This window comes from Rhincodon typus, chromosome 35, assembly GCF_021869965.1.
Source record: "Rhincodon typus isolate 14 chromosome 35, sRhiTyp1.1, whole genome shotgun sequence".
In the NCBI taxonomy this organism is placed as follows: Eukaryota; Metazoa; Chordata; class Chondrichthyes; order Orectolobiformes; family Rhincodontidae; genus Rhincodon; species Rhincodon typus.
In genome coordinates, this window is record NC_063366.1 from 11,182,993 (window position 1) to 11,207,368 (window position 24,376).

General features: G+C 42.3%; 1 protein-coding gene across 1 annotated transcript in view; it reads left to right on the top strand.

Annotated features, from left to right (window-relative positions):
• Nucleotides 1-24,376, top strand: part of c4 (complement component 4) — a 100,437-nt gene that overhangs the window by 56,753 nt on the left and 19,308 nt on the right. The window contains exons 25-33 of the mRNA XM_048616512.1: nucleotides 4,019-4,094; nucleotides 5,652-5,808; nucleotides 7,306-7,416; nucleotides 10,901-11,069; nucleotides 13,666-13,880; nucleotides 17,777-17,935; nucleotides 18,661-18,720; nucleotides 20,904-20,997; nucleotides 23,380-23,536. Of these exons, the coding sequence (XP_048472469.1) occupies nucleotides 4,019-4,094; nucleotides 5,652-5,808; nucleotides 7,306-7,416; nucleotides 10,901-11,069; nucleotides 13,666-13,880; nucleotides 17,777-17,935; nucleotides 18,661-18,720; nucleotides 20,904-20,997; nucleotides 23,380-23,536 (1,198 nt within the window). The remainder of the gene's footprint in view (nucleotides 1-4,018; nucleotides 4,095-5,651; nucleotides 5,809-7,305; nucleotides 7,417-10,900; nucleotides 11,070-13,665; nucleotides 13,881-17,776; nucleotides 17,936-18,660; nucleotides 18,721-20,903; nucleotides 20,998-23,379; nucleotides 23,537-24,376) is intronic.

A 24,376-nucleotide genomic window follows, 5' to 3' on the forward strand; every position in this document is an offset into this window, starting at 1 on the left:
GGCGAGTCTACTATTTTTGCAGGCAGGGCATTCCACGCCCTTACTACTCTCTGAGTAAAGAACCTACCTCTGACATCTGTCCTATATCTATCACCCCTCAATTTAAAGCTATGTCCCCTCGTGCTAGCCATCACCATCCGAGGAAAAAGGCTCCCACTGTCCACCCTATCTAATCCTCTGATCATCTTGTATGTCTCTATCAAGTCACCTCTTAACCTTCTTCTCTCTGACGAAAACAGCCTCAAAACCCTCAGCCTTTCCTCATAAGACCTTCCCTCCATACCAGGCAACATCTTGGTAAATCTCCTCTGCACCCTTTCCAATGCTTCCACATCCTTCCTATAATGCGGTGACCAGAACTGTACGCAATACTCCAAGTGCGGCCACACCAGAGTTTTGTACAGCTGCAACATGACCTCATGGCTCCGAAACTCAATCCCTCCACCAATAAAACCTAACATACTGTACGCCTTCTTAACAACGCTATCAACCTGGGTGGCAACTTTCAGTGATCTATACACATGGACACCGAGATCTTTCTGCTCATCCACACTACCAAGAATCTTACCATTAGCCCAGTACTCTGTATTCCTGTTACTCCTTCCAAAGTGAATCACCTCACACTTTTCCGCATTAAACTCCATTTGCCACCTCTCAGCCCAGCTCTGCAGCTTATCTATGTCCCTCTGTAACCTGCAACATCCTTCCGCACTATCCACAATTCCACCGACTTTGGTGTCATCTGCAAATTTACTAACCCATCCTTCTACGCCCTCATCCAGGTCATTTATAAAAATGACAAACAGCAGTGGCCCCAAAACAGATCCTTGAGGTACACCACTAGTAACTGAACTCCAGGATGACCATTTCCCATCAACCACCACTCTCTGTCTTCTTACAGCTAGCCAATTTCTGATCCAAACCGCTAAATCACCCTCAATCCCATGCCTCCGTATTTTCTGCAATAGCCTACCATGGGGAACCTTATCAAACACTTTACTGAAATCCAAATACACCACATCAACCGCTTTACCCTCATCTTCCTGTTTGGTCACCTTCTCGAAGAACTCAATAAGGTTTGTGAGGCACGACCTACCCTTCACAAAACCGTGTTGACTATCCCTAATCAAATTATTCCTTTCAAGATGATTATAAATCCTATCTCTTTTAATCCTTTCCAACACTTTACCCACAACTGAAGTAAGGCTCACTGGTCTATAATTACCAGGGTTGTCTCTACTCCCCTTCTTGAACAAGGGGACAACATTTGCTAGTCTCCAGTCTTCTGGCACTATTCCTGAAGACAATGACGACATAAAGATCAAAGCCAAAGGCTCTGCAATCTCCTCTCTAGCTTCCCAGAGAATCCTAGGATAAATCCCATCCGGCCCAGGGGACTTATCTATTTTCACACCTTCCAGAATTGCTAACACCTCCTCCTTATGAACCTCAATCCCGTCTAGTCTAATAGACTGTATCTCAGTATTCTCCTCGACTACATTGTCTTTTTCCTGTGTGAATACTGACGAAAAATATTCATTTAGCACCTTTCCTATCTCTTTGGACTCCACGCACAACTTCCCACTACTGTCCTTGACCGGCCCCAATCTTACTCTAGTCATTCTTTTATTCCTGACATACCTATAGAAAGCTTTAGAGTTTTCCTTGATCCTACCTGCTAAAGACTTCTCATGTCCCCTCCTGGCTCTTCTTAGCTCTCTCTTTAGGTCCTTCCTGGCTAACTTGTAACTCTCAAGCGCCCTCACTGAGCCTTCACACCTCATCTCTACATAAGCCTCCTTCTTCCTCTTGACAAGAGATTCAACTTCTTTAGTAAACCACGGTTCCCTCGCTCCACCACTTCCTCCCTGCCTGACAGGTACATACTTCTCAAGGACACGCAGTAGCTGTTCCTTGAACAAGCTCCACATTTCAATTGTGCCCAGCCCCTGCAGTTTCCTTCTCCATCTTATGCATCCTAAATCTTGCCTCATCACCTCATAATTGCCTTTCCCCCAGCTATAACTCTTGCCCTGCTTTATATACCGATCCCTTTCCATCGCTAAAGTAAACGTAACCGAATTGTGGTCACTATCACCAAAGTGCTCTCCTACCTCTAAATCTAACACCTGGCCTGGTTCATTACCCAGTACCAAATCCAATGTGGCCTCGCCTCTTGTTGGCCTATCTACATACTGTGTCAGGAAACCCTCCTGCACACATTGGACAAAAACTGACCCATCTGAAGTACTCGAACTATAGCGTTTCCAGTCAATATTTGGAAAGTTAAAGTCCCCCATAACAACTACCCTGTTACTTTCGCTCCGAAACAGAATCATCTTTGCAATCTTTTCCTCTACATCTCTGGAACTTTTCGGAGGCCTATAGAAAACTCCCAACAGGGTGACCTCTCCTTTCTTGGTTCTAACCTCAGCCCATACTACCTCAGTAGACGAGTTGTCATCAAATGTCCTTTCTGCCACCATAATACTGTCCTTGACTAACAATGCCACACCTCCCCCTCTTTTCCCACCTTCCCTGATCTTACTGAAACATCTAAACCCCGGAACCTGCAACAACCATTCCTGTCCCTGCTCTATCCATGTCTCCGAAATGGCCACAACATCGAAGTCCCAGGTACCAACCCATGCTGCAAGTTCACCCACCTTATTCTGGATGCTCCTGGCATTGAAGTAGACACATTTCAAACCACCTTCCTGCCTGCTGGTACACTCCTGCAACCTTGAAACCTTATTTATGACCTCACTACTCTCAACTTCCTGTACACTGGAGCTACAATTCAGGTTCCAACCCCCCTGTTGAATTAGTTTAAACCCTCCTGAACAGCATTAGCAAATTTCCCCCCCAGGATATTGGTACCCCTCTGGTTCAGGTGTAGACCATCCCGTTTGTAGAGGTCCCACCTACCCCAGAATGAGCCCCAATTATCCATGTATCTGAATCCCTCCCTCCTGCACCATCCCTGTAGCCATGTGTTCAACTGCTCTCTCTCCCTATTCCTCGCCTCGCTAGCACGTGGCACGGGTAACAAACCAGAGATAACAACTCTGTTTGTTCTAGCTCTAAGCTTCCACCCTAGCTCCTTGAATTTCTGCCTTATGTCCCCATCCCTTTTCCTACCTATGTCGTTGGTGCCTATGTGGACCACAACTTGGGGCTGCTCCCCCTCCCCCTTAAGGATCCCGAAAACACGATCTGAGACATCATGGACCCTGGCACCTGGGAGGCAACACACCAACCGCGAGTCTCTCTCGTTCCCACAGAATCTCCTATCTGTCCCCCTAACTATGGAGTCCCCAATGACTAATGCTCTCCTCCTCTCCCCCCTTCCCTTCTGAGCAACAGGGACAGACTCTGTGCCAGAGACCTGTACCCCATGGCTTACCCCTGGTAAGTCGTCCCCCCCAACAGTATCCAAAACGGTATACTTGTTTTTGAGGGGAATGGCCACAGGGGATCCCTGCACTGTCTGCCTGTTCCCTTTCTGTCCCCTGACTGTAACCCATCTACTTTTTTCCTGTACCTGAGGTGTGACTACCTCCCCGTAACTCCTCCCAATTACCCCCTCAGCCTCCCGAATGATCCGAAGTTCATCCAGCTCCAGCTCCAGTTCCCTAACGCGGTTTCCGAGGAGCTGGAGTTGGGTGCACTTCCCGCAGATGAAGTCAGTGGGGACACTAGTGGTGACCCTTACCTCCCACATTCTACAGGAGGAGCATACAACTGCCCTAACATCCATTCCCACTGTTCTGAATTCCCAAACAGACAAATTTTAAAAAAAATACAGGTTGCTGTTATATTTGCAGCAATGATGGTGGCAAATTCAGAGCAGACTGCAAGTGCCAATCTACCCTCATATATTACAACAATTAAGTAAATTCTGAATAACTGTCCCTTAATGCATAGGTTCCTAAGAACCTGCTTAAAATAGAAAAAGGAAAAGCTTGATGCCATTATTAGTTTAGAGTGTGTGTTAAATATGACATTTTATTTCTAGGGTACAATAGAATACTGGAGTTCAAAAAGAAAGATGGTTCCTATGGAGCATGGCTAAACCGCCCCAGCAGTACATGGTGGGTTTGACATGTTTCCCATTCATTTCACTAAACAAATGTAATTGTTAATTTCACTCAGTGTCTGAAATTCAGTGTGAATTAACTTGAGTACCCTTGAATAACATGCAGTCAGATGATAGACACTTGTTCTGTCCCAGATCAAATTTCATAATCTATGAATTGGGATTGAAATTGAAGTAGGTGATCGTAGATTTCAAGTGACTTTTTAAAAATTCATTCACGGGATGTGGTCCTTGCTGGCTAGACTTGTATTTATTGCCCATCACAAAGGGTAGTCATCCGATTGCTGTGGATCCGGAATCACTTGTAGACCAGACTAGGTGAGGATGGCAGATATCCTTCCCTAAAGGTCATCAGTGAACCAAAAGGATTTTTCTGACAATCAGAACAGTTTCATGGTCATCATTAGACTCTTAATCCCGATTTACTTTTATTATTGAATTCAGATTCCACCATCTGCCATGGTGGGATTTGAAGCAACATTCCCATAATGTTACCTGGGTCTCCAGATTAATAGTCTAGAGCTAGTACCACCAAGCCATCACCTCCTCTTCCATAGGTTTGCACATCATTTGACATCAACCTTTGAATTATTGTATTAATGACAGCATCTATTTTGAAAAAAAATTATATTTAAATGTACTCAACCAGGGATTAAGTGGGTACAGTAGCCCCTGGCAAATGTTTCTGAAAGTGTTCCCAGATGTTCCCATCAGGGACAGAAACATAGAGAGATTTGTGGCATATAAAGAAACAAATTCATTATATCTCGTCTGTGCCAACAATGTAAGAACCATCCAGCCAAATCCCAAATTTCAGCACTTGATCTGTAACCCTGTAGTTTAGGAGAGCTCAACACCATGTCTAAGATGTCTTCAAATACAGCATCTGCGATCCTTCTGGCACTGAGTTTGTAACTTTCAATACAACTCTCAGTTCAAATACTGAAGAATTAGCATAACTTTTCTTGATTGAAACACTTAAAAAGATAATGTAATATTTAACCACTAATCATCAATGGTTCCCATACAGGAAGCATCCCATAAATACACCCTTGACAAAAGCAATACAGCAACACTGTTGTTAGTCTCAGACCAGTCTGTCTCCAGACCAGTAGAACAAAAACCATAAGAAGCAGTCTGCCCTCTTGATTTTTGAGACAAAGTCTCTCTGTCAAAGGCTTCAGAGCAGCAGCAGTGAATTCAAGCTTTCAGCTCCAGTAGCCAGCAAAAACTGCCAACTAACTGAAAACAAAACCAAAATCCTTTTGGGTTTGTGTGAGCCTGACCCAACCCACTCATGATTCTTTTGTCTTTGTAAAAAATGCCCAGGGTAGAACTCAAAGCTCCAACTCCCTGTCTGAAGGAGACATTTTGGCACCACCTCTGCAAGAGAAACAAAACAGAACGCGTCTCTTAAAGGCACGGTATCATCACAGAGAGGAATGTTTAAGATTCTGGTTTTGAGTTTACTTGCAACAGAATAATTAAACAATGCAGCTTTGAACACATTCTGAATGATCTTTCTGTTTCTCTTTAATGTCTCACATCTCAGGCTAACAGCTTTTGTAGTTAAGATACTCTCGATTGTTCGGACTCAGATTCAGGTTAATGAAGAGCACATTCAACAATCTGCCTTGTATTTAGTTAAAGATCAGAAGTCAACCGGATACTTTATCGATCCCCATCCGGTGATACACAGAGAAATGCAGGTTATGTGAACTTTTACATTGATTTACATCTGCCGCCATCTTTATCTGCTTTTCCAACCTCGCTGTCAGTCTCCACCAATTTCAACAGAGGATTAAAACTTCTGGGGGCTGTAAATCCAGCAGGATAGTGTCGGAACTCAATCCCTTCATTTTCCAGATAGATAGTCTGAGTTGCATTCTACCTGCACTCAGTTCCTGTGAGATTTCAAATCCAGGAGTAATGTGATAGCTGCTATGGTCACACTTATTGGTTATTCGCAGAAAAAATCCAGGTTGTCATAGCTACATCAATTCTCTACCAAGCCTATTGATTCCCAACTATGCCCTGTCTCCTGACTCCTCTGTTGGTGCGTGAGTTTACCTCCAGTAAGGTGTTTTACCTGATGCAGCAATGACATCCATTACAACAAGGAACTGAGGTTGGATAGCCTGGTATTGAAGAATTCAACAAACATTTACTGCAGCTTACTGTTATATGCAAACTTTATATTTATAGGCACATAAGTGTCCGGGCCAGGTATAAATTATTAGGTTACAACAAAGCAACTGCTTATAGTAAGCTATCATGCTTCAAGTAATCTGAGGTAGGATGGATTTAGCATTTGTCATCCCCTCAGGCCATGAAGCAGTGATGAATGTAATGAGCAGGACTCTTAAAAGTGCACTCACATATTCATTGTGATTCATTAAACAATACGCAGTGCTTTATTCAGATAACCAACCTCAAATGAGTAATAATTGTTGTCAAGCCTTTCTGGACTGAATTCCATGGCAATCTATCTTTGTCCTGGAAAATTGTTGTGCTGCTGGGAGCAATTTCCTCATCAGTATCCATACCTGTTTAGCTCCAACTATTATATGGTAACACATTCACTGAATTAATATTAAGCACTCAGAACATACAGCCAGGGTTGGTCTGAAACAATACACAACACTGGACACAGAGCAGACTAGCCAGGGGTAGGTTATATCATTCCTTTCAGCCAGCTCAACTAGTTATTAAGATCGTGGCTCATCTTTGACCGGAACTCTCCTTCCCTGAGCCAGTCCTAGAAATGTTTATTCCACCAAATTCTAAAATCTCAGTTTTTGAAGCACTTCTCAACTGAGCACCCACTGCTGTCTGGAATTGAAAATTCAGAAGGTTCACAGTGCTGTGATCCAAATGTCTGACCCGAATCCTGGAGATTATGAAGACTAGGTCTTGTTCTGTCTGACCACAGCTTCTGCACAGCTTCCTCTATCAAGGCCTTAAAACAATGCATATGTTTCAATGTGACCACCTCCCATTTGTAAGAGCTGAACATAGCTTAATGCATACTCTATAATAGATTTATTCAATCTCTCCTCCTGGAGAACACTTGGAGACCAATGTGGGGAATTGTGAATGTGGTTGTGAATGTGTGTCCTAACATATTATGATAAAATATTAACAATCAGGGAAGTGGACTTCATCACTCATCTAAACTGCACTCTATTCTGATTTGTCTATTTCAGGGTGGAATTGGCGGAGTAGAAAACAAAATTTCCTTGACAGCTTTTGTTACCATAGCATTGCAACACTCCTTGCCTTCCTTTACATTGGAGCTTGAAAAAGAGCAGGAAGTGGTAAGAGTCATTTACCCATATTTTCCATTTAACCATTTTTCACTTGTGTCTTTGTTGTAGTGATGTAAATGGAGATCAATTGCAGATAAAATGTGGGGAGAAGGGATGTTCCAGCTTAATTTCAACTCTGATTGTGACACAACCTGGGAGGTAGCGGTTCTGCTTCCTGTTCTAAACTGTCTCCAAATCTCCTTTCAGGACATTGACTTCACAGCTACAAATTATTCCAATGGACCATCTCGATATTTAAAAATATTATTGCACATTAGTTCTAAAGTTTTCAGAAAGTGAATACTGCTATTATTTTACTAAACAACATTCTTATCAGTTACTTTCTAGAGTATGCTGTATTCTATACATCACCAAACTCGTAAATAGTTAAATATTGTAGGCAGCTATGTACCTGTGATTTCTGTACAGTAAAACGACTCCAACAATTTTCTCTTGGCTTCCAGTGACATTACTATCATTGAAACCCTCACTCTCAACATCCTGAATCTTACCATTGATCAGTGCTGAACTGGAGCAGTCACCTTAGCTACAGGAGCAGGTCTGAGGCAATGAGTAACTCATCACCTCACTCCCCAGAGCCTTTCCAACACCTAGAATCATAGAATCCCTACAGTGTGGAAGCAGGCCATTCAGCCCATTAAGTCCACACTGACCCGCCGAAGAGCATGCCACCCAGACCCACCCCCTACCCTATCCTTCCATTCCCCACCCTAGACACTATGGGCAATTTAGCACAGCCAATTCACCAAACCTACACATCTTTGGACTGTGGGAGGAAACCAGAGCAGCCGGAGGAAACCCACGTAGACACGGGGAGAACGTGCAAACTCCACACAGACAGTCACCTGAAGCTGCAATCAAACCTGGATCCCTGGCGCTGTGAGGCAGCAGTGCTAACCACTGAGCCACTTACAAGACATAAAGTCAAGAATGTGATGGAATATTCCTACTTACCTGTGATGAGTGCACCTCCAATGACACTCAAAAATCTTGACACTATCCATGAAAAATCAGCTGCTTAATTAGCACCTAACCATCGCTTTCAATATTCATTCCCTTCAAAATCAGTACACACAGATCGCAGTGTGTACCATCTGTTAGACGCTCGGCAGTAACTTAGTAAGGTTCCTTCAGCAGCATGTTTCAAACCCCTGAGCTCTACCATCAAGAAGAACAAGAGTGGCAAATACGTGTGAACACCCTTCCAAATCACACATCATCGTGACTTGGAACTGTGCCAGTGTTCCTTCACCATCCTGAACTCCTTTTCTGACAACACTGTGGCTGTACCTACATCCAATGGACAGAGGTGGTTCAAGAAGATGGCTCACCACCAACTTCCCAAAGGCCTTTGGGGATGGACGATAAGTGCTATCCTAGTCTATGATGCTCACGTCCTTTGGATGAATAAATATTAAAATCTAAACACCTTAGAGAAAGCATGAAGATTCATAAAACAGATCCTATTTAACAATTGACATGCCTTCTCTTCCTATGTAATAGCTACAAAAAGGGGAGGCAGTGGCCTACTGGTATTATTGCTCGTCTATTAACCTAGAGGACCCAGGTAATGATCTGTGCACCTGGGTTCAAATCCTGCTGTGGTAGTTGGTGGAGTTTGAATTCAACAAAAGTCTGAATTACAAGTCCCATAATGCCCATGAATTTGTTCTCAATTATTGGTGACAAATCCATCTGGTTCACTAATGCCCTTTAGGGAAGGAAACTGCTGGCCTCACCTGGCCAGGCCTATATGTCACTCTAGACCCACAGCAGTGTGGTTGACCTTTAACTGTCCTCTCGGCAATAAATGCTGGCCTAGTCAGTAACATATGTGTCCTGTCAATGAATTTTGAAAAATAAGGCCTGGGATAGATTTCCCAAATTTTCACCTTAACTGCTCATTCTCCAAACACTGTAATCAGTTGTGCAGTGTGAGCCTTTTGTCACACTTGGTCAATCTTCGACAGTCCTTGCAGTGTCGATGTAAGTGACTGAATCCACGCAACAATGCATTTTTTTTTTCTGAAGAAGGGTCTACGCCTGAAACATCAGCCTTCCTGCTCCTCTGATGCTGCTTGGCCTGCTGTGTTCATCCAGCTCTACACCTTGTTATCTCGAATCCACGCAACTCACTTGTTTACAGAATGGCATCTGCAGTGCTTTCCTGTTAGCCTTTCTTTACCTTTTGAGAATGCTTCTCATGCACCAACATACACATGAAAATGACGGTTGTCCAAGGATATTTCTTTGTCTGTCTGTCTGTCTCTCTCTCTCTCTCCCTCTGCCTCTCTCTCTCTCTCTCAGCTCTCAGCTCTCAGCAGAATATTCTCTCCACAACCTTGTCTGCTTCTCTCAAATTCATATACATAGTTGTGTTGCCTCGGGAGAGTGGCATAGGGGATGCTGAGAGATGCTCTGCAGACAGAGTTTAATTTAGATAAATGTGAAGTGCTGCATTTTGGAAAGGCAAATCAGGGCAGGACTTATACACTTAATGAATGGTAAGGTCCTAGCGAGTGATGCCAAACAAAGAGAACTTGGGCGGAATGTTCATAGTTCCTTGACAGGGCAGTGAAGAAGGTGTTTGGTGTGTTTGCATTCATTGGTCTGTGTATTGAGTACAGGAGTTGGGAGGTCATGTTTCAGCTGTAGAGGACATTGGTTAAGCCACTTTTAGAATTCTGCATTCAATTATGGTTTCCCCACTGTAGGAAAGACATTGTGAAACTTGAAAGGGTTCAGAAAATATTTACAAGGATGTTGCCAGGGTTGGAGGTTTTGAGCTATAGGGAGAGGCTGAACAGGCTGGGTTTATTTTCCCCGGAGCATCGGAGGCTGAGGGGTGACCTTATAGAAGTTTATAAAATCATGAGAGGCATGGGTAGGGTGAATAGTCAAGGTCTTTTTCCCAAGGTACGGGAGTCGAAAGCCAGAGGGTGTAGCTTTAAGGGGAGAGGGGAAAGATTTAAAAGGGACCCAAGGGGCAACGTTTGCACACAGAGGGTGATGTGTGTATGGAATGAGCTGCCAGAGGAAGTGGTGGAGGCTGGTACAATTACAACATTTAAAAGGCATCTGGGTGGGTACACGAACAGGAAGGGTTTAGAGGGATATGGGCCAAATGCTGGCAAATGGGACTTGATGAATTTAGAATATCTGGTCGGCATGGACGAGTTGCACCAAAGGTTCTGTTTCTGTACTGTACACTTCTGACTCTATAATTTTCAGATCCACTGTGCCGTTTCCCCAGTGTAACCAATGTACATCTTATGAGCTGATTGCGGAATGGAAGGTGCTGGCAGGCAGCATTATGGAATCAGAGAGACAAAGGAAGCATCCACTTTAAGCGTACTTTGCAGGATACTAATGTGAACACAAAGTCTCTGCCAAGAGAAAGCATTCCCATGGTGAAAAATGTTTATGACTATCTACTTCTTCACAATTCTATCTTAATGTTTTGTACTTTCAGAAAGACAGCATTAAAAGGGCTTTTAAGTACCTTTCAAATGAACTTGCCAATATTAAGCGACCCTATGTACTGGCCATCACTGCATATGCTCTTGCCTTGGTGGACCCTAAGAGTTCGGAGGCATTTGCGGCAAATGCCAAACTGAAAGCAATTGAAATTTATGATAAAGGTGAGCAGTTAAAATCAATCCTGGTGTAGGAGCTGATGGGAAATATTGAATGAGGAGCATTTTGTTCTTCAAGTCACATTGCATGTTGTCTTTTAGCCCTATGCAAAAGTATGTCATAAATAATGTTATTAAGATGATTGGATCACAAAGAACGCATAGGATGGTAAAGTATATGCAGATGCATGGATTCGCTCTGGCTTTGTCCATTCCCACAAAACAGGTTCTATCTAAACAGTCAACAAACTTTTATATCACAGCACGTAGCTTTTCTCAAATTCCATATCCAGTCAGATGTTAACATCTTTATCTAAAATATTAGCAATTTGTCACATGAAAGGAAGCTGAAGAAGGTCTCACTAACTAAATCCAACTTTGCAAACTTTCGTCTGTAGCCTTAGAGATTATGCCATCGTAAGAACATATTCATGTGTTTTTCAGGACAGTTCGGGTTATCAACCTTTCTCGCCATTTCAGGCAGGGAGTTCCAGAGGCCCAGCACCATCGGAACGGAAAATATTTTTCCCAATTCCTGCTCGAATCATCCTACAAAATGCTTTGAACCTATGTCCCCTGGTTACAATCCCTGTCCTATTGAGAGTGGCTCCTTCTTTTCCATTCTACTGAGGTGCCTGAGAGGTTACAATGAAGAACTCTCCTTCTCAACATCCTCCCCTCACCTGAGGTGTTGTGACCCTCAGGTTAAATCACCTCCAGTCATCTCTCCTAGTGAGAGAGAAACCTAATATCCTGCAGGACTATGGTGATTTTACCTTCTATATTACATACCTCAATTAAGTCACTTTCCACACCCATTGACCCATAGAGGAGAGGGAACTCCTCTATGGGTCAATGGGTGTGGAAAGTATATCTTCATACCTGAATAAAAGCGGAAAGAAAAGTTTCTGGAAATCAGAAACAAAAACAGAAATTGATGGAAAAGCTCAGCAGGTCTAGCAACATCTGCGGAGAGAAATCAGCCTTAACATTTCGGCTCCAGCGACCCTTCCTCAGAACTGATGGTAGCTTGGAAAAGTTTTTAGTTTTTATGCAGACGATATGGTGATGGGGGGGTGCATGAGGGGGTAAAGATTGAACGATAGGTGGAAACAGAGCCCAAAGAGAGAGAACAGTTGGACAGACAGAGCAGTGGATAATGATCAGCCTTGAGGAATGAATAGCAATTAGTGGACAATAGTGGCTAACAGTGGGTGGTATGTAATATCAGACCATGTGATAACAAGGCCTGGTGTGCAGGGGTTGGGGTAAGGGCATGGGAGAAGGTGCCTCAAGCCTTAAAATTGTTGAACTTGCCATTGAGTCCGGATGGCTGTACAGTTCCCAAGCAGAAAATGAGCAACATTTCCCCAGTCTAGGTACCTTGCTCTTCATCCCTTCTTAGTAAGATCCTGTATGCCTTCTGAAATATCTTATATACCTGCCCTCTTACCTTCAGGACCTGAAGACATGCACTTCGAGGTACATCAGCTTCTCGACACCTCTCAGTATTCCCTTTTACTCTTTTGTTTCATTCTTCAAAGAAATTGTGTCATGCTGGTCCAGATTGAATCCTGACTGTCGCACTTGATATATATTTCCTCCTCAGTATGAGCAACAGATGAATTATTTCAGTCACTTACACCTAAATCATTAATGCACATGGCAATAAGTATGGGACACAGGATTGAACCTCCTGAGACCCTACTGGAAGCAGACATCTATTCACAAGAACATTCAAGACATCATTCAGCAAGAACACATTGCTTCTTGCCACTGATCTAATTTCACTGTCCATTGTTCTTGGATCCAGTGGATTTTAACTTTTCTAATGAATCTGCTGTAAGGGACCTTGTAAAATCCACTCAGGGTGCAACAAATAGGCTGTTGAGATCGATCCTCCTTAGTAATGCCTCAAAAAAGTTTCTATTGAGTTAGTTTCATGAGGCCTTTTATTAACAAATCCAGCTAACTGTCCTTGATTCATCTCTGCCTTTCTAAATAAAGGTTAAACTTGTTCCTCAGATACATTTTGAAGAACTTTTTTCCACCATCAACATTAAGCAATAGCACAAGATGCCACACCCATCCTAACACATTCCCTCTAGCAACCTATTTCCAGTCCCATTTTTAATCCCAATTATATCCAATTTGGAATAGTGTAGCCAGCAATGTCGAACCATTATTACTGTCCTTCTCTATTGTATGATGGCTCAGTGGTTAGCACTGCTGCCTCACAGCACCAGGGACTTAGGTTCAATTCCAGCCTCAGGCAACTGTCTGTGTGGAGTTTGCACATTCTCCCCGTATCTGTGTGGTTTTCGTCCAGGCTTCCTCCCATGGTCCAAAGCTGTGCAGGTTAAGTGTGTTGGCCCTACTAAATTGTCCACAGTGTAGGCTAAATGGATTAGCTATGGGAAATGCAGGGTATTGGGTATAGGGTAGGCGGTTGGGTCTGGCAGGGATGCTCTTCGGAGGGTTGGTGAGGACTCAAAAGGCCCAAATGTCCTGCTTCAACACTGTAAAGATTCTATGAGTTAACCTGCCTTCTGATTTGCAGGTAGTAATTCTGACCTGTTTGTGTTTTGAACTGCAAAAATAGAAAATGGAACACGTCACTGGAGAGCTGACGAAGAATTGTTATACATCAGTGAAAGCCAACTAGGCAAGGTCCCCCGAGCCTCAGCTATAACAGTCGAGGCCACTTCATACGCGTTGCTTCAGGCCTTACTTATGGAAGACCTCCACTACGCGGGCACCATTGCAAAATGGCTAACAGAACAAAGGAACTATGGTGGCGGATTCCGCTCCACGCAGGTATATCTTCTGCTGATACGTGTTAACATTCAGGAAAAAAAATAGTAAGTGCAAGACGCGCTTTCCCTTTGTAGCTGCATGCACCTCACACCTTTTACGGACATCATAGCAGATCAGATTTGATTTGGGCTATATTTGGGAAGTGTTTTGGCACCAGCCGCACTCCAAGTGGGTCGCTGTCTGGCATCTGATTCAGAGCTTGTGCGAGTCCACTTCACAGAGCTGAGTACAAAAGAGTAGAGACACCCCTGCAGCACTGAGGGAGCACTGCACAGCTGGGTGTGCCATTATTCACACCAGCTTAATTGAACCCTGTCTACCCTCAAGTGACACTGAAGGTCCAATGGCACTATTTTTGAAGTAGGACAGTGGAATACGATTCTCAAGCACTTTGCAGGCTCTGAAGTATCTTGGAAAGTTCTGACCTGGAAAGCAGCTACAGCAATGCAAGTCTTTCTTTTTACATGGCAGGCAGTTTGTTTTGGCTATACTACTTCAAATGTTTTCCTCGTATACATTAGCTCGTCATGGAAAGTGGGTCTTCTTTTCGAATTTGTCCGAAATATTCCCTTTATTTGTCTGCCATTGCTTCTATCCTGATTGATCTCCCAGCCTTTATTACCCAGTTCACTTCAGCTAGCTCCAATTTCATACTCACCGAGTAGCCTTCATCTCAGTTTAACACAGTGGTCTTAGAACCACTCTTTTCCTTTCCAAACTAGATGTAAAATTCCATAATGTTATGGTTGCTGCTCCTGAAATTCCCGACAGTGTGGAAGCAGACCATTTGGCCCATCGAGTCCATACTGACCCTCCAAACAGCACCCTCCAGACCTACCGCCCCTCCCACCCTACCCTATAAACCTCCATTTCCCTTGACTAATCCCCTAAACCTGCATATGCCTGGACACTATGGACAAAATAGCATGGCCAACCCACCTAATCTGCACACCTTTGGACTGTGGGAAGAAACCGGAGCACCCGGAGGGAACGCACGCAGACATGGGGAGAATGTGCAACATCCATACAGACAGTCACCTGAGGGTGGAATTGAACCCGGGTCCCTGACGCTGTGAGGTACTGTACCACCCCTGCATTGCATTTATTCTGGAGATAATAATTACCACTATCACATTCCACAATACTGTATCCAGCTAGAGTAGTGTATCTGGCTCGCTGGACAGTTCTGGAATGTGCTATTCTAAGAAACTTGAAAAATCTTAAAAGCACTCCATTAGCTCCTCATTGAGATTTCTATTACCGTTATGATTTTTCAGTTTATATGCAGACAACAATCAGCTGTGTCTATTGTCATCCCTTTATCACAAACACCCAATTCTTGTGTATTTTGTTACTGTTCAGGGTCTTGTAGGTCATTTCAACGAGTGATTTGATTTCCCCCTATTATTTCTCATCTGCACGCAAACTGATTTTACATCCTCATCTCCTGGCCAGAGTTCATCTCCAGCTATTGCAACACTGCCATCTTTGACTAACATTGCTCCCCCTCCCCCTTTACCTAACTTCTTATTCTTCTTGAATGTCATATACCCCTCAACATTTAGAAAACTACCTTTGTCATCCTGCAATTAATTATCTGTAATGGTTGTGAGACAATAATCATACACTGCAATGTGTGCTATCAAATCATTTACTTTGTTATGAATGCCATGCACTTTCAAGTACAGAACTTTTAGCTTTTATGTCACCTTTGTAACATCTAGTCTTGACTGCTCATATATTCTGAAGTGTCTCTCTCTCTGCCTCTTTCTGCCACTTTCTGAAGTTCATTTTTAACATGTGTATTTTGCTCTCTAAAAGACAAAGAGGTTGCTGATTCACCATGTAATCTTAACCTGCTGGAAATCAGTCCAGTTCAAGTACAGTGCATTAGTTTTCCAAGTCTTGTCATTTTAGTCTCTTTTGTCCTACCCACAGGAGTAGGTTAAAATTGCTCCTGAATGACATTTACTTTGAATGTTTCCAAAGAGCCCGTCATTCTGTGAACATTAATACATTTGAAAGCACTTGGAAAGTTTGATTTATTCGTTCATGCATCGTGGGTATCACAGGCAAGGCCAGTATTTGTTGCCCATTTCTACAAGCCCTCAACCTGATTGGCTTGCTGGGCCATCTGAGAGGGTGAAGAGTGTACCACATTACTGTGGGTCTGAAGTCAAACATAGACTAGGTCAGACAAGGGCAGCAGATTTCCTTCCCTACAGTATGCTGGGGTAAACTAGTTGGGTTTTTTTTAATGACAATTGTGACATAAACTATCCGAGTTAAATGTATTTTAATATCAGCAATTTTATAGTTGGGTTTTGAATTTTAAGTTATTTGTGTGTCTGAAGTTAATAATTAACGTTGTAAGTATTTTTGTACACGTTGTTATTCCTTTTAAAACAATTGGTGAGAGTGTGTTTGGGAGCCTAATGGGTTTTTGTTTACTTTAATTACCATCTAGCAAAGTAAATAATCACAACTCAAGGTTTCTGTTAGAACTTTCTGGACTGGGGACCTTTTTTAAACTTAAGTGAAACATGTATAGCTTAGAGAGAGAGAGCTGTTTGCTTCAGTTTTACCATGTTTTGAGCAGTTCAGTTCCTCGCATTTAGAATGCATGTATATGAGCAGTGCTGTGATGAAAGGGAGAATATAGGACAACTGGCTTACCTTAGAGTAAGGAGTCAGTGATAGTTCTCGACCAGAAATGTTGAGATGAAGCACTGCAGAGGATTTGAAGCTGACCTTCTTTAAAGCTCAGCTTATTCCTGGATCGATCATACACCTCCCGGCGAATCCCATCTAGGCATTAAAGTCACAATTATCTTAAACTTATCAAGGTGTTAGGGAAAGGGATTCTAGTGTGCGCACTGCACAAAGGTTGCTGTTGGATTGTAAAAACTGAAAGAACTGCGGTTGCTGGAAATCAGAAACAAAAACAGAAATTGCTGGAAAAGCTCAGCAGGTCTGGCAGCGTCTGTGGAGAGAAGTCAGAGTTAACATTTCAGGTTGAGTGACCTTTCCTCAGAACTGATGGTAGCTAGGAAAATGTTGGTTTTATGCAGAAGATAAGGAGGGAGTAAGGAGTAAATGACAGGTGGAGATCAAGCCCAAAGACAGAGATGAACAGTTGGATTGTTTTTGAACTTGTTAAGGAATGTTTTAATCTCATGGGATAATGTTTTTACTGTGTGTTTACAACTCTTTCAATCTGTGTTAAACGTAAGTAGATTGGCTGATTCTATTTTATCGTTTTTGTGAATAAATCCTTTATTTCTATATCAAAATCTACAACATTGCATGCCTCTCTCAGAGTGAAAGACCAACTCTTTAAAAGCAAACTAAAATATGAAGGGTCTAGGCCCGAAACGTCAGCCTTTCTGCTCCTATGATGTTGCTTGGCCTGCTGTGTTCATCCAGCTCTGCACCTTGTTGTCTCGGATTCTCCAGCATCTGCAGTTCCTACTATCTCTAAAATATGATCTATTGTTGTATTTCGGTCAGACATCTGACATGTCTGGTCATAGCATCTCAATCAATAATAATTATACAGCCAGCACTATGACTTTTCAATCACATATTTTATTAATTTAATTTAAATTCCACCAACTCCTGGGCTTCTGGGTTAGTGTTCCAGACTTTTTAATACATTGCTACCATCTCAAGGATTTAACATGAGGAAAGTTCTTGTCAGAGGTTTGTCTGAAAGGGAGCCCCTTTATCCATAAATCACTGGGTGGGCTGGCAAAACACAGAAATGATTATATACTTTGTTTCTGCACATGAAACAAACAAGAACAGTCATATCATTCAATCAGCACATGTCTACCCATCAATTGCTAACGAATATATTGCAATAAAGTTAACCCTCATTTTCTTTCTGTTGAAAGGACACAGTGTTAGCCCTGGAAGCTCTGGCAGAATACAGTGTTGCAACCTATCAACCAGAAGAAATAGATATTACATTCACATTCAGCAGCCCTAGTCGAAGTGGTACAGAGAAAGTTACAATACAGGGGAAAAATGCTCTGGTTCAGGAGCATCTAAAGGTAAGAATTGAATCAAAAGGCAATTCTATGTTTAAGGGATTTCAAATGAAATGAATGGTGCATTGCATCTATTTGCATAACGTGTGAATATATTGACAATACTTAACAAAATGTGCATTCTAAAGTTAGTTTACAAATTGCAGACGCACTGATCTTGCTCAGAGCTGAATTTAATACAGGTATTTGGTTTTCAGACATGGTTCAGCAGGGGGGTGGGTTTGGGGGGCTGGGCCGGTGATTGGTGGGGTTTGCTGATATATTTCTCACTTGGAAATTGCCTAACAGGAAAGCTGGTATTCATCACAAATTGGGTCAGGAAGGATAGTGGAGGTGAAATTGGACATGGGAGGATGAGCAGAATAGGCTGAATCCCAGTGTTATGACATACTTCTGGCATGCATTGCTTTTGAAGTTATTCAGAATGAGTTTTGGGCCAGTGCATATAACCAATGATGAATGTGATTTTGCCTGTTTTGGCCTCCTGGTCCAGGTCTGTTTTCAGCATCCCGAGCAGTTCATGCTGGGCAGTTCAGTGCAGGTCTAAATCTGGTCAAGTAATCAGATGATTTATGTGGTAGATGGCAATAGCCCCCTCAGAACACTGATCAGACAGTTACATGAACACAACCTTGAGCTGGATGAGAGACCAGTATTCAAAGACCTGGTTTGTGAACTAGAAACAGCGCTATCATCCATAACACACAATTTGTTATGTCTTGTCATAGTTCCCCCTGGGAGAAAACATTAATGTGAAGCTGTCAGGCAGAGGGAATGGAACACTCACTGTGAGTAGACATATTTTTTGTTAAAATATTTAAATAAATACGTAAACGGTGTATCTTTAATGTATTTTTTTGAGCTGTGCCACCCTGAACAACACAGAAAGACTGTTGCCAAAGATAATCCAGAAACAACGGGTTATGCCAGACAAAACACTCATCAGGTTCGGCAAATATAACAAGACAAGGATGTTTCATCCAGCCTGGGGGTGTTTTTGGGAGGTGGTGGGGGGGCAGGAACCAAGGGACACAGTCTCAATATGGGGGACAGACCATTTTGGATTGAGCTGAGGGTGGACTTCTTCATTCCGAGGGTGAGTCTTTGAGTCACTCAAGATAGAGATGAAGAGATTTCTCGATATTAAAGATACTGAGGAAATCAGGGACATTGCGGGAAAATGGAATTAAGGCAGATAATCCTTCTAATTAAATGAGGGAGTAGGTTTGATGGTCAAAAAGCCTTCCCCTGCTCCTATTTCCTAGTTTCCTACACTCCCATATTCTTAAGCTGCGGGCATGTTATATTCAATAAACGTCTGCTATTTCTATCTCTGTTGTTAATCAAAGACAAGTCTATTACCCAAATTTCTAAATGGTACCATCTCTCTTTAATTTAAACTGTGTCCTGCAACCCACCATATGATCACAGTTCATAGGCCCCCAACTCCTGCCCCAACACATGCACTGAATGCAGTCCTTACTCCATATTGCCCAGCTATAGAAACACTGGAGTCGCTCCAAGGAAAAAAAATTGCAAGCAGTGTGCTAGAGTAAAAGGATAATAACTATCAAGAGAGATTGAACAGTCTGGGTCTAATCTCTTTAGAGAAGAGAAGGCAGGGTAAAAAAAATCTGTAATGACCCACTTGGAAAAGCACACTGATAACTTGAGCCCCACAAGCATTGTCAGTAAAGTTATAGATTCACACAAGTTACTCAAAGTTTCCAATTTACCAATCAGATCAGTTCAGGTTAGCTAATCATGTTTCTGTACCTAACAAGAACTGTTACTGTAACTCGATGGGACAAATGGCCTGCTTCCACACTGTAGGGATTCCATTTTCAGTTCTAACCACAAACAAGCAAAAAATGAATGAACTTAGGCTTGAACCCCTTCTTAAACCCCTATACGCAATTTCACGTAGACACCAAGAAACAAGAAAATATAAGGGACGTCATGTTTTCACAATGGTTAGCACTGCTGCCTCACAGTGCCAGGGATCCGGGTCTGATTCCAACACTTGGGTGGAGTTTGCACATTCTCCCATATCTATGTGTGTTTCCTCTGGGTGCTCTGGTTTCCTCCCACAGGGTAATAATGTGCAGGTTGGGTGGATTGGCCATGCAAAATTGCACATAGTGTCCAGGGATGCGCAGGCTAGGTGAGTTAGCCATGGGAAGTACAGGGATGGCGTTGGTCTAGGTGGGATGCTGTTCAGAGGGTTGGTATGGGTTGAATGGCTTGACTGTAGGGATTCTATGATTCTATTATCAATTCTAGCCACAAGCAAACAAAATATGAATGATCAACTTTTATCTCTACTAACTTAGACTTCAGCTCCTTCTTAAACACTTGTACACAGTTCCACACAGACACCGAGAAACAAGAAAATATATGTGTTATGAGTAAGGAACTTAAATAAAGGAACACAATTCAATAGAATAAGGATTCAGTTATATCAGTTTGCACCTTCCAAGTCCTTACGATCTTTGATTTCCTTATTTGTACGTCTTTTCAATATTAAGTTGGTGATGAACTTTCAAACAGACCTTCCCACCTTAGAGTTATACAGCACAGAAACAGACCCTTTGGCCCAACTCGTCCATGCTGACCAGATATCCTAAATTAATCCAGTTCCATTTGCCAGCATTTGGCCCATGTCCCTCTAAACCCTTCCTGTTCATGTACCCATCCAGATGCCTCTTAAATGCAGTATGGTACCATCTTGTTGGTATTCTCATCAGTTCTATGCATGTTCCAGCAATCATACCAGTACTCATCATGTTTTTGTTTTGCGCAGTGTCCCTAAAATATTCTGGCTAAATAATTGTTTCCTACTTTCTTAGAAGTCCTAACTAATTCTAACCCTAACCCGAAGCTTGGTTTCTCAAACATCGCCATTACCCTCATTCCTTGTCAAATTCTTTGTTTTAACCAAGATTTTGTTTTTCTTTCCAAAAAATGTTAGATTCTGAAAACGTACCAACTTCTGGAGGAACCCAAGGACACCTGTGATTATTTCAGACTTGAGGTTACAGTTAAGGGCAAAGTGGAATATGAAGGTGAGTATTGGCTAGTTCCATGATGTACTTGGATTATGGAATGGCAGAAAGCTACAGCACAAGGTTGCTTTTGGACCACCCTATCTGTGCTGGCACTGTGAAAGACCAGGCAGAAGGAGGCCCAGATCCTACCTTTTATTTGTGATCTTGTAAGTTCCTCATCTTCATGATTTTTACAAATGACTTTCACATTTGTTCACGAAATTTTCTTCCAATATCTTCTCAGGACAATAGCATTCAGATGAATCATTGAATAAAAACTCTTTTATCTCCAATCTCAATCTTTTCCCAATGACTTAAATTCATCATCCCTTGTCCTTAACAGACCTCCTCCGCTCCCTATCAAAAGCTTTTACATCTTACCTGTAGTTTAGTGCCCAAAATTACATGTATACAAATATACAAGCAAGGAACAAGGGGATCCATTCGGCCCGTTGACCCTGCTTCGCCATTCACTTAGATCATGGATAATCTGATTTTAACCTCAAATCCGATAATCTTTCATCCCTTTGGTCATCAAGAACCTATCCAGTCTGCCTTAAAAATATTTTATTTAAGAAATTCATTTAAGAAAGGGAATTCCAGTGTAAAGCTCCGAAAGAATATTTTGCCTCAGCTCTGTCTTAAATAGGTGACTCCTTATTTTCAAACTATCGACCCTGCCTCCAGATTCTCCCTCACGAAGAAACGTCCTTTCAACGTCAACTTGGTCAAGGCTGCTCAGGATCTATATGTTTGAATTAAGTCACCTATGACTCTTCTAAACTCCAGAGGAGACATTCCTGGTCTGCTAGCCTTTGCTCAAAAGGCTATTTGCTCGTTCCATGCATTAGTCCAGTAAACCTTTCTAAAGTGCTTCCAGTGCAAGAATATCCTTCCTTAAGGATGGTGACTTGTATTATACCACAGTACTCCAGATGCAGTCTTACCAAGGAAAGCAAAATGCTGCTCATGGTGGAAATCTGACCAATGTTCTTCACTTTTCCTTGTATGCCATCTCCTCCCTAACCCACCAACAGCTTTGTCATGTCTGTGTCTTATCTGCTTTGCACTTAATAGAGGATGAATTCACTCCCTTTCACACCTTAACTTTCACCCACTTTACATCTCTTTTCTTTCTCCAGTATTTACAACCCAATTTGTCCTTTGCACTGGATCTCGACACCATCTTCCCTCTTGCTCCTCCTCTGCCTCGGTGATAAGAATGTATTTTCAAACACCTTTCAGTTTTTCTAACACTCAACACATTAACCCTGGTTCTGTCTCCATGGACCCGCTGAGTTTTTCCAGCACTTTCTGTATCTTTGTTTGCAGTCTCTCCAAAGCCCTATCTCACTGAAGCATAACCTCCCTACTCTTGCAACCAACTCACCTCAATATTGCATTCAATCAAATTTCCCAATTGCTTGCTGTGTGGAATTCCCCATGTTACTTCAACCAATGCTTAACCAATGTTTTATAAATCTCTAATGTGGTCTTCTGGGTTTTATTTTCTACAGCTTTCTTTTAAAGTCATGTCGCCGTTTTCTTTTAATTTAACCACCCTATCAACTTATCCAGCCATCAATAATGGTTTGTGTCTGTGAATATCAATGTCTTTTTGCTTATTTACCATTTTTCAAAGTCATTCTATTCATACTATAGCTTATCTATAATAGGCCTCCCAAAGCAATTCATCACTTTTATTGCCATCTGTCGTGTTTCCTTCAATTTTACTGTCCTGTCCTGTCATTGTGAAATCTACAACTGCACCAACCACTAAGTTAGTGAGAACTTGCAAAGGCATGATAAACTCACTAAGGTGCAGAGAAGTTAAATTTCTTCGATTCAAAAGCACATTTGAAGATTAGCAAATGCTGAGCAATATTGCATCATCATTTTAATTAAAGCTACATTTGTAAAGGATGTTCCCTTGCTTCCCAGAGGGGTGGGTGTTCGTGCTTCTGTGTCAGTCATTATGTGACGTGTAGAATTGTGCAGATGCTGTTTTAGACTCAAAACAATGCAAGTGCCCAACTCATGCATCAATTTAACAAAACATAGTCAAAGAAGGTGGGAATTTATAAACCAGTAACATGGTGAGTTTCCTGATCTTGGGATTCTCTTCACCAGAAAGTAGTAGAGGCTCGGCTATTGGCTGTATTCAAGGCTGAGTTAGATAGATTTTTGATCAAGCAGAAAGTGAAACGTTACCAGGAGTAGAGTTGAGACCACAACCAGATTATCCATGATTTTATCAAATAGTGGAGCAGGGCTGACGGGCCAAATCACCTTGTCCTGCTCCCAAGTCATTCCTTGCCATGTTCCATTGAACAGGACCAGTTGATTACTGCTGAATGCAATAAAGGAGTGGAATGATGCTAAAATTTTCAATTCTTGCAGGAGATTCAGATTACCCTGACTATGGAGAATATGGCGAGCCAATGGCAGCAGACCAGCCCATGGATGGGATTAACTGGTTTGATCTACGTTCACGGAGAAAGAGGGATGTTCCAATTGATGATGCAGCCTCAATTCTTTATTACGAAGTCTGCGTTTGGTCAGTGCTAATAACCTCTGCAGAAATCAGTCCTAATTTGTGGTATTTGCAGTTGTCCTGTGAAACTGTCAATGATTATTTTTGTTACTCTCACTGAAACGCAGTGTAACTTTTGGAGCATGCACTTAAGCAGGAGTAGGCCACCCGGCCCCCTTGAACCTTCTCCACCATTCGTTATCAGGAACAAAAAAACAGAAGTTGCTGGAAAAGCTCAGCAGGTCTGGCAGCATCTGTAAAGAAAAGACAGAGTTAACGTTTAACTGAGTTCTGAGAAAGGGTCACCAGACCTGAAACGTTAACTCTGATTTTTTTCTTCACAGATGCTGCCAGACCTGCTGAGCTTTTCCAGCAACTTCTGTTTTTGTTCCTGATTTACAGCATCCACAGTTCTTTCGGTTTTCATCCACCACTCGTTATGATAGTCAAGCTCAATACCCTAACCTCGCCCCCTCCCTTGATTCTTTTAGCCACAAGTGCTATATCTACTTCCTTCTTTAAAACACATAATGTTTTTAATGTCAACAATGTCCTGTGCTCATAGAGTCATGGAGATGTACAGCATGGAAACAGACCCTTCAGTCCAACTCGTCCATGTTGACCAGATATCCTAAATTAATCCTGTCCCATTTGCCAGCATTTGGCCCATATCCCTCTAAACCCTTCCTTTGATGTACCCACCCAGATGCCTTTTAGTTTTACCAGACTCCACCACTTCCTCTGGCAGCTCATTCCATTCCATCATCCTCTGTGTGAAAAAGTTGCCCCTAGGTCCCTTTTAAATCTTTCTCCTCTCACCTTAAATCTATGCCCTCTAGATTTGGACTCCCTACCTTGGAGAAA